At 41.6% G+C, this 15,412-nt stretch overlaps 1 protein-coding gene and 1 long non-coding RNA gene across 5 annotated transcripts in view; one reads left to right on the top strand and one right to left on the bottom strand.

The window, feature by feature from the left end:
- Positions 1 to 2,595, top strand: part of LOC110975511 (uncharacterized) — a 31,959-nt gene extending 29,364 nt beyond the window's left edge. The window contains exon 4 of the long non-coding RNA XR_015423447.1: positions 1,910 to 2,595. This is a non-coding gene — a long non-coding RNA (uncharacterized LOC110975511). The remainder of the gene's footprint in view (positions 1 to 1,909) is intronic.
- Positions 1 to 15,350, bottom strand: part of LOC110990847 (adenosine deaminase-like) — a 22,151-nt gene extending 6,801 nt beyond the window's left edge. The window contains exons 1-9 of one of the 4 annotated variants that reach the window (XM_087130314.1): positions 15,209 to 15,349; positions 12,137 to 12,198; positions 11,621 to 11,743; positions 10,060 to 10,313; positions 9,486 to 9,619; positions 8,830 to 8,973; positions 7,648 to 7,745; positions 6,167 to 6,296; positions 2,627 to 4,799 (exon numbers count right to left, since the gene is read on the bottom strand). In XM_087130314.1, the coding sequence (XP_086986440.1) occupies positions 4,707 to 4,799; positions 6,167 to 6,296; positions 7,648 to 7,745; positions 8,830 to 8,973; positions 9,486 to 9,619; positions 10,060 to 10,313; positions 11,621 to 11,743; positions 12,137 to 12,198; positions 15,209 to 15,244 (1,074 nt within the window). In that variant the 5' untranslated portion in view covers positions 15,245 to 15,349 and the 3' untranslated portion in view covers positions 2,627 to 4,706. Of the gene's footprint in view, positions 1 to 2,626; positions 4,800 to 6,166; positions 6,405 to 7,647; positions 7,746 to 8,829; positions 8,974 to 9,485; positions 9,620 to 10,059; positions 10,314 to 11,620; positions 11,744 to 12,136; positions 12,199 to 14,458; positions 14,567 to 15,208 lie in introns of those variants that run through there. The other 3 variants (XM_087130316.1, XM_087130315.1, XM_087130317.1) reach the window with 3 other exon arrangements.
- Between the last annotated feature and the right edge of the window lie 62 nt (positions 15,351 to 15,412).

The raw sequence follows: 15,412 nt of genomic DNA, 5'->3' as shown, positions 1-15,412 counted from the left end.
CCATACACTACTACCCTTCTTGCGACATTTGACCCTGGTAACCAGTCCACCCGAAGCGTGCAAGAGGCCTAGATAACTGACAAACTAGCCACATTGTCCATTTTTCAGAAAATGCCCTTTTATATGACCCTATGACCCTATACAGCTAAAATCGGCAGGAGAATGCGGCAAATGTAGCTTGATTATTTACCAATGACTGCAAAGTTGCTAGCCTGTGGCCAAATTATGTACCCCTCATATGATCTGCGGTCTGAGGAGCAAACTAAGTTTGGACTTCATCGGATGGAGTCAGTTGGAGCAAGAAGAAGCATTTTGTAATTTTCAATAAAAACGACAACTAGTGACCACTTGGTGACCTTTGACACCGATGAGTGTGCACCACAGAAACTTTTTGGGACTTCCCAACAACCAAAATGCGTTCATTAGCACGGCAGAAAAGAAGAAAATGAACAATGGTTGAAATAAGCTATTTTGATGTAAGGTTCAAGGGAGCATAGCCGTGTCCGAAACGGGCTTCTAGAGCTATGATATGGGTCAACTGTCTAGGCGTCTCCGCGTATTTCCAATGAAGTAAAGACCTAAACCTAGATGTAGACAAAAGATTCGAATGCAGTCTAAGTATATTGAACATGTGCATTCGTATCCTGAACAGCATCCCTACTGATACCTGTTGTAAGCACACCCTTCTCCTCTTTTCAAGTTTCCAGATAAACTTTTGATCTCCCCAGTCCTCGGAACAGATTTACGCCATTACGCCAATCAGCGGCTTCCACGGCAACACGCGTTATATCAAGTAGCCTATCCATCAGCTTCCATGGGCACACGTGTTATATCAAGTAGCCTATCCATCAGCTTCCATGGCCACACATGTTATATCAAGGAGCGTATCCATCAGCTTCCATGGGCACACGTGTTATATCAAGGAGCGTATCCATCAGCTTCCATGGGCACACGTGTTATATCAAGGAGCGTATCCATCAGCTTCCATGGGCACACGTGTTATATCAAGGAGCGTATCCATCAGCTTCCATGGGCACACGTGTTATATGAAGGAGCGTATCCATCAGCTTCCATGGCCACACGTGTTACATCAAGTAGCGTATCCGGTGGGGAGGGGACACGGGGCAACATCCCCCCAATTTTTTTTATCATTATTATTCATTTTACAAATAATACTTCATAATGTGAGTAAGAAACAATGTAATCGGTATATTTAATTTCAAATATTAGCACCAAAAACCTAGGAAACAAGAACAGCAAATAAAGCAAGGATGTTGGGACCGTTTGATTTTTTCTTCCCAACATAATGTTGAGTGAGCCCGAAGCTGCGTTCGCTTTTGAACTTGCCCGCGACTCCAAAAGCTGGATACGCCGCTGGTTATATCCGGCCGTTGACTGTCCGAACATAGTTTGTACGAGTTTAAAAGGTTTAGTGTCAGAATTCCCGATTTAGAAGGGTAAATCAGAAGCACATATTAATCTACTTATTAGCTGTCTGGTAATGGTGTTGGATTTCAGCTTTGAACCACTCAAATGAATTAAAGATAAAAGCTTCCAAACTTGTTAGACCGGGAAAACGCAAGGCTCTTTTGCCAAAAGTAGGATACAGATAGCTTGCTGAACTGTTTGGTAACCAGATTCAAACAGTCGATGAAGGAGTGGTTGATTGAGTAAAATTCCTTTCACTCTCTGGAAAATTACATAAGTTCGCACATTGTCAGGTGGTCATCGAGTTGCCCAATTAGTTAAGCTGTTCACCATGCAAACTGTGGGGGGGGGGGGCGCGCAAAATAATCAACCTCTGTGATATGGGGGAAGGGACACTCTCAAACTGATCACGTTACAACAAAGAAAGAATTACCAGCATCTCCCAGCATAACGAGGGTTATTTTTGTCTTTATTTCCACAGGACTCTCGTCATTTGGAAGAAAATTGGAGGTCACTATTCATCTTCCTGGAGATGTACAGTGATAATTAGCCATTCGGGATAATTGGAGAAACGTCAGACCTCTGAAGGCCCTCAAGAAATAACGGACAAATTGAGAGAGAAATGAAAACTTTCAGTCCAATTTCCTTACTTTAGTAGACGTGAAATATGTGACATTCTAAACGAAATGGTGGTTTCCAACCAACCCCAAACTCATGCCTAAAATTTACCCTTGTGTTTTTCCTCAAGGAGCACTTGGAAAAGTTACCTGGAGATGGTTTTATAAACAGAATTTTAATATCGACCTTTCACTTCTGGCAATATTGTTTCTTTCCATTTCATGTGCTTAGCTGGAAACGAGATTATACAGCGTTGCACAGATTTACTTACGGAGTTTTTGTCAGCAATGGTTAGATTAAACTTTGGTCAACGTATAGAGTTCCTTTAAGTTTATTTCCTCATAAATAGTAAATGCTTAAAATACTTTAACCTGTTTTGATTACGAGCTTTTACCGATAGACTAGCATAAAGGGTCAGTTTTCGGCAGAGTATTATCTTTCAGGTCAGGTAATTTTCAGCTTCAACAAATTAACATTCTGGCAGACATTTTGCAAAGGCCTTTTTTTCTGACGTTATTCTTTAAAGAATAAAATGAACGAAAAAGAAAATTCTGAAATTTTCGCCTGTTAGTTTTCCTGTCCAAGGGTCTCTCTACAGTTGGTACAAACTCACTGCATGGGCGCGCAAGTTTATGCGCGTTTGACGCGGGATAAGCTGATTGCGCGCAACGAACTTATTCTGGAATGTATGACAGGATGCGTTCGCATCATCTGGAGCCAGTACACGCATATTCTCCCCATGCGCCCTGGGATAACTCGAGTAGCACACTGGAACGCGGCAACCCCTGATAGGTAGTCTGGTAGGTGGTTGCGCCAAGGCGCGCTAGCTAGGGGGCGTGTGTTCTTGTCCCACCTTACTTCCGAAGGGGCCAATTTCATCATGGCCGTGGCACGTTGGTCCACGTAAGTGACTCTCGTTGGACCACATTGAAGGTATGCATGATTAGGATGCATGGTGCAAAACAAGATGGCGGACAATATTGAAAGGGGTTTTAGTTGCGGTATAATCATAAATCCTCTCCCCTCCGAGTCCTCAATCCGGTTACAAACAATTCTATGGGTATGGTTGTTCTTCCATTCATTTAATATTTATTCCAGCTTGTAATAAGATGCAGAACAAAGCAAAGAATCGCTACAATATCAATTCGAGATGCACCTTGCCATGGGCAGTAGGCACGACTTAGCCAAACACACGTAGGGCCGTACATCATGGCTCTCTTTTGAAATCTGTCTTTTAACTGTCACCAGAACAGCCCTACTTGTATGGAATCTTTAATAGTGCAGATTGTTGGAAACTTTGAACACATTTTTTCCCCAAATAAAAACAGCCAGACAATTTTACTTACGCCAGTCGACTACTCAGAGTTTACTATCTGACTATCCTCTTAAAATTCCCATGACATAAATTACCGCATTCGTCACTTCTTTTTTTTTTTTTTTTAAAAAAAAAGGCATCCTCAAACCCAGCTTGTAATTTGTGCATACGATGTCCGTGGCCGTTTTGAATAAATACGCACGATACAATTTTCATCAAAAACTTAATGAAGGTGAATTTATCCCGATATGTCATATTAATTTTTTTGAAGAAGCCTCAATTGAAGGCCACCAGGCGCACACATTAGCAGAACTATAGTAGAGTTGTGCTATTGTGTACGCAGCACATACATGTACATATACATGTATAAAACGAGGTTTGTGGTACAGTATGTACGTACGTGTATATTGGCTTACGGTTTTACTAAAAATTCTTTTTATTATTTCACTTTTTAAATGCAAGCAGATTTGGGGCCAAATTACAGAAGCAAGTGTCCTGGAAAGTCCTGAAGGTTGCACCAGAGAGCATCTAGAATCTAAAATTTCTCGGGGCCCTTGGGCGGGCCCCGAACCCCAGGCCGTGGCTTGGCAAAAATTGATCACCTAAGGATGGCAAAAACTCGTGCCCCCTTTTCTTATACTTTCTGATGGGCCTGTATTAGTCTCATACCTAGGGTGAATTTGACTATGAACCACAGTGTTGATGGTGGAAAAACACTAAGACCTGGAAGACTCGGCCACAAAAGGGAAATTTATGAATCATTCAGTCTAACCCATCGAATTTACATTCCAATACCTAAAAACGACGAAGTAATAATCTTTTCAATGAGTGCCCACTTGTGCGTTATTTGGATTGATTGTGGGGCTCCATTCATACCCACCCGTTTAATTAAAGAAAGGGGTACATTTTTACACAAAAGAAATCAGACTTTGAGGAATACGTTTGGTCTTGATTTTCTCGCTGCACCATCTTCTAGGAGATGTAAAACAACTGATCACAAAATAATAAAAAATTTGAGACAATGAAATATTTTAAAAAATCCGACGAGTTTAAGTGGAATTAGAGGCCTATTGCTCATAGCACTTTGGCCATGAAAACGCATATTAAAATAAGCATTAAAAAACCAAACAAAAAGCCTTGCAAAATGGCGAAACAAAAATTAAAATTCATGCTAAATGAGATGCTAAGATGACTTTACCACGATTGAACTAAACATTACATTGCAAGAAATGCAGTTATTATTTGCACTTCAGCATTTCGGCTGAACTCGTGGATCTAACCAAGAACGAAAGGTATACTCTGCATTAAATCAGCTTGATTTGAATCCAACAGCCCCGGATCTGAATCAATCAGCAACATGATAGGCTGCCCTCAACTTTTCAATTAACTCCAGTTTTTCTTGCTTCGGCAGGAAGGATGCACGTGCTGCATTGAATGTCTGTAAAGAATTAAAAACAACAACACCATAGGGCTTGTGTTGGAAACGATGAATTTCAGATATAGCCTTGGTCAAGGCGTTCGTCAATGATCAAGGCTACTGCAGATAAGGACCTTGATATAATGAATCGACCCAGTGTAAGCTTGAAACAGATTTACTTTGATTAAAAGCAAAAGAAGCATGAATAGATATTAATTACAAAATGCAATGCCATTAGGTGTCAATTTTTTCAGCAGGCTACCATTGTATTGCAAGAGGTTATGGGGTGAATGACCTCTTGAATGCCTACCCATATACGAGTCCATTCATGTTGGGGTTTGTTTGGGGCGAATCTCATTGCACAGTGGCCCCATGATCGAAACACCGCAAATGACCAGTGATAGCGTTGCAATGGCCACAGGATTCATCTATAGGCTATTGTAACTACCGTCAGCTAAATTCCGTGCAAGTGGACGTTATTTTCTAGGAATGGCGTTATTCCGTCTTACCCCTTGGGGTATGGGACCCGCAATCGAATCATCCTTCGGGGTCTTTCTGGTGCACAAAAATCAATCACTTCGTTAGATTACATTGTCAAGTCGGAAGCACACAACATGCACCATTGCCATCATATGGTGTTGCAGTGGACTTGCACTATTATATTCTTCACAGATTTAGACCGGTGATATTAGGCCAAAAATGTCTTTCGTTTCAGGTGGTCAGCGCGCGCGTTCAAGCGTGCGCGTCAATCTTTTTTTTCTGTGAGAGCTGCAACAGCGCCCCCGATTGCCGCACAACCTTAACATTTTCCTGCAGGGAGCTGGATGTTTTACCAAGGGTGATAGATCCCGACGAGATCGATGTTGAACACTGATAGCAGACTATGGATGAGACGGTTTTTGTTGTCAGCTTATAATCATAATAAAGCTGGTATAGTTCTGTGACTCGACAACGTGTGTCTATAATTGTCTGTACGATCCAACCCTAGAGGAGGGGGAAAAAGCCGCGTCGAAGCATCGACTCCGGAACATCAGTCTGACCAGAGACAATCTTTTGGGGGCCCTACGCCTGTCAAGGCTTCTCGAAGTATTATGGTGGTCAGAAAATGGTATCGGATCTCCTTTGAAAATAAATGTCAGCAGGGATGGAACGATTTCCTAAACAGGCAGGGCTTCTTCTATTTGTCAGTGTTTTGGTTTTTCATAATCACATATTATACACACACCTCCTACAGCCTCCTTGCGCTGTCTATAAAATCAAATTTACCCCAATTGTAAATATTAGTTTTTAGCCAGATATTTCGCACCGAAGACACAGGCGATGCTTCCCATAAAGAAATTCAATTTAGGATAAATCTGCAAATTTTTAATGGTATTTAGACTACATACCACTTGTATTGCCTGCTCATCTGATAGTCCAAAGTATTTCCTAGCAATCTCAAACTCGTCATTGATGGTGTTCCCAAAGACCATCGGGTCGTCAGTGTTCAGTGAAAAGTTGATCTGATCCTTGATGAACCTAGGTCACAACGACAAGTCAACAAGTTGCTTAGGCTGGTAGACCTGATGAATCGTCAACAGAGACACAGTTTTTTCTTGACGAATTTACCAGCGCTGCATGGGGCATCTATGCAAGACAAATTTGAAAACTATCAGCTAGGTCTCGACATGTATGACGACTTCACAAAAATACTTAACGGCCAAGAACATGGTTGCACTAAGCTCACTGCATACGCTTTTACGTGGAGAGAGCCAATGACTCCTGTTTGAGACACAAGGGCATCCATCATTAGAAATTGGATTTTTGTTTCAGGTTTTTCAATGTAAATGCATGTCCGACAATGGTTTATTATTAAACGTATGACTGGGTTAAAAAAATTGCGATGAAACATTATTTTCACAATCATTGATGGGAAAAGAATTTCTTTTCGTAATACTATGGCGTTATGAAGGAGAGAGAGAAGACGTTTCTGGCCCGAAGTGGGAGAAACACTACAAGGATCGCTGTCAGTGCTCGCGGGGATGTATGACACGCCAGTAGTGTGTTTTTTTTTCTATAGGCTAAACAGAGTGCAGGTAATAAAACGAAAATGAAGAATAATGAAGGTTAGAGGCAATGGGGGAAACAGAAAAATAGACATATTCTGTTGGCACATCAAGTGTCGTAAAACGTTTCAGCAATGAAATAATATTCCATTCGGTTTTCAAGCACTTTTGGGTCTAGAAAATCTATTACTGGGATCGAATTCACTTGGCATAGATTCTCATAGGCTTTGTACAAAACTGAAAATATTTCTTCCAGGTCAGAGAATGCAAGGTCGGTTATGCATACTGAGAACGATGTAAATTTTAATTACGGGTTTGGCCTTTTAAACCATGTGAACAATGTGACTCCCCCTGCACTGTACACGTTGTACGTATCGCATTGCAAAGTCTGAAGTACACAACCCATCCAATTACCGATTTGCCGCCAAAAAAGTCTGTCAAGTCACGAAATGAATCTACTGATTGCAAATAACATACTTCTTGTCTGTAAAAAAGGAAATACCTCCAATCTGAACTGCTTTGCTAAGATTAAATTGGAGTGGGGTGGGAATGGATGCAGCATTATTCTACGGGGTTTTTGTTTCATGATATAGTTGTTTTATAAAGCTCAGAATTATGTAAAATTTGTGCACTTTATAAAACATGATTTGATCTTTCATAATACGGTGCAGTTAGAGGTTTGGTACCGTTTGTTCTACATGATGGCTGTTTAAAAGTTAAACAACTCAAATGTTTTTTCTTGTGGCTTTAAAAGCCTGCGGTAAGTATTCATTGGCGAATTCAACAGATGCGTGTAAAACAAAAGAAAAACAAGAGATGACAACCTGACACAAGGATGTTTTGTGAAGTCCGAGTCACATGACCCAGTGTAGACGCTGGATGTTGGGCAGATTTCAAAGTGGATGTCTTTATCTTTAACCATCTGAAAAAAATCATTACGATCTTTTCTTAATGTTGGTTGCAGGTTTTTTTATTGGAAGCTTCTATACATAAATTGTTGACCTTGCTTTTCCTCGTTTCCTAATGGTTTTAGAAAAAAATCTTAACGTGCAGTGATTATTCAAATGCTACTGGGAAGGGGGAAATAACTGGGGACATTATAGTCTATGGCCAACCCATGTCCAAGTAGAATTTGTTTGTGAATAAACTGTTGGCATTTCCTTTCGAAGAAAAGACTTTAATTTGAAGTTTTCCAGCCCCTCTAAACCGTTCTTTTTTAACCAAGTCTACCTTTTCAAGTTTTTGAAAATGTGGGCAATACTTGTTTCTTGAAGGATTGGCTTTACTTGATTGAAGTTTGGCAAATTAAGAATTCAGAAAGATATTTCACACATGAATTATTGGTGCATACAATGAGTGTATAATTAATTGTTCGTTCTCCAATCTGTTACACTATTATCTGTTATCTGTTATAGCGGTACCAGACTACCACACAGTTCAGTTTGGCTGTTTCACAAACACATGCCATTAAAACAGACGCGACGAAATATATTGAAGCATGTGATTTCAGTTTAACTCGTCCCTGCCGTTCTTGCGAAGTGTTCGAATGGGTTAATTACTTTCGTGAGTGTGTCGCAGCCACGGACACACATATCAGTGTTGATTTCCGACTGCTTTATTTAGGGCGCCTGTGTCACGCGCACCCGGAAGTTATGGTTCAAGCGAATTCGATTCAACGTAGACTGGAATAATCATGCCATGGATATTGAAGACCAGCTCATTTTTACCCTTGGGGAGGTTGAGCCGAGCGAAGTTACCTTCGTGAAAGTGGTACATACATTATCATATACATGTACATGTATATCTATAGTTGACAAAGTTTACCACTCAAAACAGTGTACAGGAAATAAAAACAAGACTCACAATTACTTAGATATTTGGACTCAGTCTTATCAATGATTCAGTTGCTCGATGGTGTAGCTAGGTTTAACATAACACCTTCCCACTATTACACCTGCCCTGTGGTCGAGCTCGACACCGGCGCCTATATGACATTGACGATCTACCTGATAGATATCATCATCTTCCAGGACGTGGTAGCCATGTCCTATTCTCTCAGCTTTCAGTTCTTCTATGGCAATCTTCACATTGCCGGCTGGTCCACTTTCACCAGCATGTGCAGTGCGATGAATGCCACAACGTTCAGCCTCCTGCAGGAATAATAAAAGCAGTAGAAATATTTTTGCAACGCTGAACCCAAAAGCAACGAAACCTTACGAACAGATGCTCGCCAAACAACTCTCATCGTGCTGCCAAACAATTCTCATCTCGCTGCCAAACAACTCTCATCTCGCTGCCAAACAACTCATCTCGCTGCCAAATAACTCTCATCTCGCTGCCAAACAACTCATCTCGCTGCCAAATAACTCTCATCTCGCTGCCAAAAAACTCTCATCGCACTGCCAAACAACTCCCATCGCGCAAACAACCCTCACTGCTAGTGGCGTAACTAAGGCTAAATGTCTGAGGGGTACTCACGAGAGGTGCACACATTTGTTCAAAGGGGAACCACAAGAAAATAAGTTGCAGCTGCATTCACAGATTTGGGGGGTGGGTGGGTGGTGGCGCCCAGGGGAGGGGCATCTGCGGGGAGGGGTTAAGTTTCCCCCTTCCCCTGGTAATTACGCTGTTACTCACAGCGCTGCGTATGTTATCCACTTACCTGAAAAACTCTGACAACTTCACGGTGAAATTCCTCGCGTTCTATTTCGTTTGTACCACCGCAGCCGGCAACATCAATGCCAACAACAATTTCATGAAATTCCTGACATAGATGAAGACATTCTGAGGCCAAAGCTGAATATGAAAACGAAATAATACTATCAAACTATCAGCGTTATTTCACATCAAGAATAGACGAATAATAAAGGTTTATGTTTGATGGCAAACATGAAGAATCTCAACTCATCTCCAAAGCAATTCCAACCCCAATGAACCCCTTCATTATTAAATTTTGGCAAGATAAAACAGTGAACAGATGACTCCTCATGATGATCAGAAATGAAAAGAGTGGTCCATGTAAGTACATGCATGTACATGGGGATATCTTTCCCCTTGAAATCATGACAGTGTGTATCCTGTCTCGATAAAAGAAAGAAAAAGGATATTTTTCAAAAGCTAAAAAATGAACTCTGAGATCACTCCCACCTTTTGGATTTTTTTCGAGTCACTAAATTAGTACTAGACTATTCGTTTTAGAATTTTTTTTCTTACAGAATGATTAAAAGAAAACTTGCCAGGGGTCTCTCTGGCAGTGCATATGATAAGACGCGCTTTGACGTTGAAGTCTTTTTGTCCTTGTTCTATTCCCTCCACGATGCTACGCATCACGTCGTGAGTCGATAACGCTTTCTCTTTAACATGGCCACCCTCCTGATCCGAGTAGACCAAAAGATGCGGGCTAAATCGAGCCTCAAAGTAGACGACACCTTCCTTGGCCTTGTCCTCGCAAATTTCGTAAGAAATTCGGCGAAGAGCTTCTTTATCACCGCTAGGAGGATGGAAACAAAAGATGTGTAGTTATTATTTCAAAGGTTCCTAGCGATGAATTGTCTGTTGTGCTCTATTCCGTTCTTCTTTGTCTGGAAAACTATGGCCGGTCTTCAGCAATTATGTTTAAGATCAACTGAGTATTGGAAGCCGATAGAGGCAAGGGTCGTTATCACATGCACGAGACTGCAACTATTGGTAACATAACTTTTACGCAATATTTTCGAAATTCTTCATAGGCATCAAAACTAATTATAGTAAAACTAGAGAAATGAAATACTGGAAGCCTGTGGATAGTTACCATGAATGTTAAACGCATGATCAACATGTGCCTCGCTAGGCTTTCGAACAGTTATGGGACAAGTTTAGTACCATTGCATACTTTAGTTTGAATGTTAAGCTCAAAACTAATATCAAGTCTGCAAGGCACGCTATTTCCGAGAGTTATAAACGTTACGTGAGTTTGTAACTTTAACATTAAGAAATTCAGTTGATGGAAGAGGAAAAAATGCATTCGGACGCCGATGCTGTAAAACATTCACATGGAAGCAGGGTGTCTGGGCAGCATGACGCGCGTTCGAGTTGCTGCTGTAGACTTAATATCAATCGAGTGTATGCCTTTACACTACTGTCTTTCTTACAATTTGCAGCATAATTATAAGACCAAGTATACATATTTTTATATTTTCCATACGGATAACCTAAACAGAGTTAGGAAACATGTTGTTATATATCAACATGTATACGGTTAATGAATCTAAGATAAACGTGGGGCCAGCGGATGGATAAGGGCATGAAGTCACTTTTTTACCACAGGTAAGGTTTTGTAGGAAAGGACTCCTTTTAGGTTGGGAACAATCCAGGGGTTTTATTGTACAGTTTCCATTTATTTGCATGTTTTACGTAAACATGAAAGTGTGCCAACTTGAAGGATAACAAAACATTTATGTTGAGTAGACTCGCGCCAGACTCAGGTCTTTAGGCGCAAGTCTGATTGAAATAAATAAATAACTAAAAAAATAATAAGATAAAATAATAACAAATTCCAAGTGTGTTTCAGAATGGAACAAAGACTGAGTCCGGAATCGAGTCCTACAACACTGATCACAGTTTTGCTGATATAAATTAAAATACTCATAGGCATGAAAATAAAAACCTTAAATACTGTTAAAAAAAGAAAAAAATACCAATAATATAAGGTTATCTGAGACAGAAAGGTCTTTTTAAGGGGTGCTATAAGCTTGGGAATGCATTTTCTGCAACAGACAATACCAACCTACTACGGTCATATGAAGCAAAATCACTTACATCAAAGGAGGTAAGAAAATCTTGAACGTCTCCAAAACCTTCGGAAGGGTTCCCATGTCAAAGTTCTGTATAATACGTATCATCTCTTCAGCTGTTGAACCCGGCACGCTGATTCCACGCTTTCTTTAAATGCAGAAAAACGCTGCCAAAGTTACCCCACTGTTATCAGAGCAGCTTTAAGAAAATTTAACTGATCAACAATCCTTTGCGTTTCCTTCTCACCATTTTTTGAATACATGGAAGTACATTCCGAAGTAAATACGTTCCATTTCAAAGGTGGAATTTTACTTTTGAATGCACCATGAAATGAAGAAAATCATCAGAGGAAATATGTAAAAACCCGTTCGTTATAATGTCACACATTTCTTGATAGTTGAAGCATTATACCCAGTAAGCACGTGTCAGCAAAACGTGCTCTCTGTATACTGTTCTTTATCTGATTCACTGAACAAGGTTTTCGTTGGAACAAACACATTCCTGAGACAAAGAAGGAACTGGCAATATAAGATAACTCACTTTGCCAAGTCCCACACAGTAGATGGTCTGACTGCGCCATCCAGATGAATGTGCAGCTCCACCTACAAATCCAAATATATATATAAATATAAGAAAAGCTGGTTTATTCAACTCCTGGCTATACCTTAGTGAGAAGAATTCTAGATATAGAATACAGTCGTGTTAACAGACATCAGCTCACCTTCACGAGAACACTGTAAAACATTATTCAGCTTGTACAGCAGCTAAATTCTCATACCCTTGAAATTGTGGTAGTTTTCTATTTTCTTAAAACATTTGAACTGGACTGGTGGAACTTTGACTTTCTTTATTCACCTTAGTTGGCACGCACAAACCTACATTTATTTCAGTTTCAAACGTTTAGCAGCAAAGAAGACATAGTTTAATTTTAATAATTGCTAATGCATCTCCATAGTCAATACATGTAATATGTTTCTCTAGCCTCAGAATACAGGCTATTGTTGACAATGCTGTTGTTTATCGGTCTTCTAAAAGCCTCCACAGTTTTTAAAGATGTTCTGAAACATTCTTATAGACTATAAATTTAGGGGAGCTGATGTAATTGTGGGTGGTTGATGGTCAGCGGGGGCGGATGCTTGCCGAAGGTGTGAAAGAAGTACACAGAAGCAGGTACAACCCAGGCACTTCAAAGGGCTCCATGATGGTATCGCTTCCAAGTCAGACGAATAATAGAAGATACTAAACAAATGCCCGACAGTAATTTCCTAGCGATACTCATGGTGTTTTGCTTGCAATTTACTACAACTTATCACTGTGACCAAGAAATAAAGAAATATTCCTATAAAACCCCCATCACACTCTTTTTGTTCAGCTTTATAACTAAAACTATTTCAAATCTTCTGGTGTTTGATGTATTGAAAAGCACTTTTCGCAACCCTTTTACTATCCATGCCTCTCTTGGCAAGTGTTTGAGTGTAAGTGCTGTCGCAGTGACGTCATTAAGGAAAGGCACTGCTCATTTTTTATAGGTTTTTCTGTTCAGATTTTGAACCCAAAATTTTTCATTGGAAACAATTCTGAGAAAGGGCTGTTTATTTGTAAAAGGAAACCCAGGAGAGCAAACTCGTGTGTTCACATGTACTAGACTGTACTATCGCACGCTATTATGGAATTCCATATCTGCCGTCGTGCGTCGTCCGTCGTGCGTCGCCCGTCGTGCGTCGCCCGTCGTGTGTCGTCCGTCGCCCGTCGTCTGTCATGTGTCGCCCGTCGTGCGTCGCCCGTCGTGCGTCGCCCGTCAAAAAAACCAACACGTCATATTTTCTGAAACTTAAACCAAGTGGTAATTGCCCCTTAACAATACATTTAATAAACAGTTTGTTATCCACAGCACGTCTAGTATTTCTGGATTTCAAGGTGAAATTGAGAGGACAAGATAGAATATCTGTATCGGTTGGCAGATTTCTTCCTGGAATTTGATGAAAACAAGTCGGCACATTTTTACAGTATGCAAATTAGAATAACACTGTGGATAAGTTGGCCGGAACATTTTTGCTGAAAATGTTTTTCCCCAAAAAACACTTGGTTGAATTCTCAGAGAGGCGATATTTTCTTGTCAAGGGGCAGGGGTAGTCTAGCATTATTGGAATTAATTATGTGACTAGTATATGCTTTGCAGGTGGGATTTGTACTTGCCTTATTTGGAAAGAATCTTTAGAAGTGAATGGAATCATCACATTGTCATTTGTTAAACAACGGCTTTTGCATGTCCTATGCAACCCATTTGATGGGCGACGCACGACGGGCGACGCACGACGGGCGACGCACGACGGGCGACGCACGACGGGCGACGCACGACGGGCGACGCACGACGGGCGACGGACGACGCACGACGGGCGACGCACGACGGACGACGGAAAATGGCATGTTTGGAACTGGTAAATGGCAGAATTGGGACACAACAAAAAGCAAAATGCGACGGACGACGGGCGACGCACGACGGACGACGGGCGACGGCAGATATGGAATTCCATACGCTATAGCTAGCTGGTAACCGTGTACCGTGTGTGCCTACTTGATCGTGTGTGGAGATGTTTATTCAATACTGCGTCACATGTGTAATCAAAGAGGCTTACGATTGGTCTTTCAAAATGAACAATTCATATTTTTCAGGAAGCACGATTTATGTGATTGGCTCTAGAACTGCATTGAATTATTCATGATGGCATAAGCGCATATCGCTGATCCCCCATTTTCGTCAATGTCAAGAAAAACATTAGGCCTAAACCCGGGAGATACAGACGCGACAAGGCGGTTTTTCAACTCGATAAAATGATACGGACAGCTGACGCACGTACGTACGTGGGGTTATGTACAATGCACATGTACACGCACAAGTGTCTGCGGAGGTTCGGTTTGTAAGTCGGTGTACTGGGATCCATTATGGTCTACTGTTGTACCGTACTAGGGTGGCAGCTCGTTTGCCTCAGTTTGAGTGCGTACGGCCTGGATCTCTGCCGGGGTTTAACGGCCACGTAAACCGCCTTGGAAAAAGCCGTGTCGCTGCAGGCCCACTGTGAGTTGTCATAGAAGGCACACTGTGTCCTATGGCACCCTGTGTCTGCAGGCTCATCGCATCACTGCAGGCCCACTACGCCGCTGCAGGCCCAGGGTGTCGATGCTGGCTCCTTCGTCGCTGCAAGCCCACTGTGTTACTGCAGGCCCACCGTGAGATGAAGGCGCACAGGTTCCGAAGGCACCCTGTATCTGCAGGCTCACAGTGGCACTGCAGGCCCACCGTGAGATGAAGGCGCACAGGTTCCGAAGGCACCCTGTATCTGCAGGCTCACAGTGGCACTGCAGGCCTACCGTGTCGCTGCAGGCCCACTGTGTCGCTGCAGGCCCACTGTGAGCTGAGATGAAGGAAGGCCCCTGTGTCTGCAGGCCCACAGAGTACTGTACATGTACATGTGCTGCATGTTTACACGAATTCTGAACGCAGTTCCGGGTTAAACGGTGAAACAGCCATCGGCAGAAATCGCTGTTATCCGTGAGGCATACTGAAAGGGTGAACTTCTATAGTTCTTACAATGTTAAAATGAAGATACAAACCTTTGGACGTAGATGAGATTTCGCCCCAACTTGCATTGCCGTTTACTTTTCATGGGTACCCTGCACTCCACACGATCCACACTGTCGCTTGTGGAAAGGATTCTTTCAATTGTTACAGTTGTCACGTGGTGAGTAAAATGTGCTCGTTTCATGTACAGAAATGCTAATTTTAAGAGGTCACCCTTGACATCGTAATGATTAAAG

The sequence above is a fragment of the Acanthaster planci genome, linkage group LG20, assembly GCF_054643075.1.
Source record: "Acanthaster planci isolate LZ-2023a linkage group LG20, COTS_SCS, whole genome shotgun sequence".
NCBI classification, from domain to species: domain Eukaryota; kingdom Metazoa; phylum Echinodermata; class Asteroidea; order Valvatida; family Acanthasteridae; genus Acanthaster; species Acanthaster planci.
This window is presented reverse-complemented; position numbering and strand designations above follow the sequence as displayed.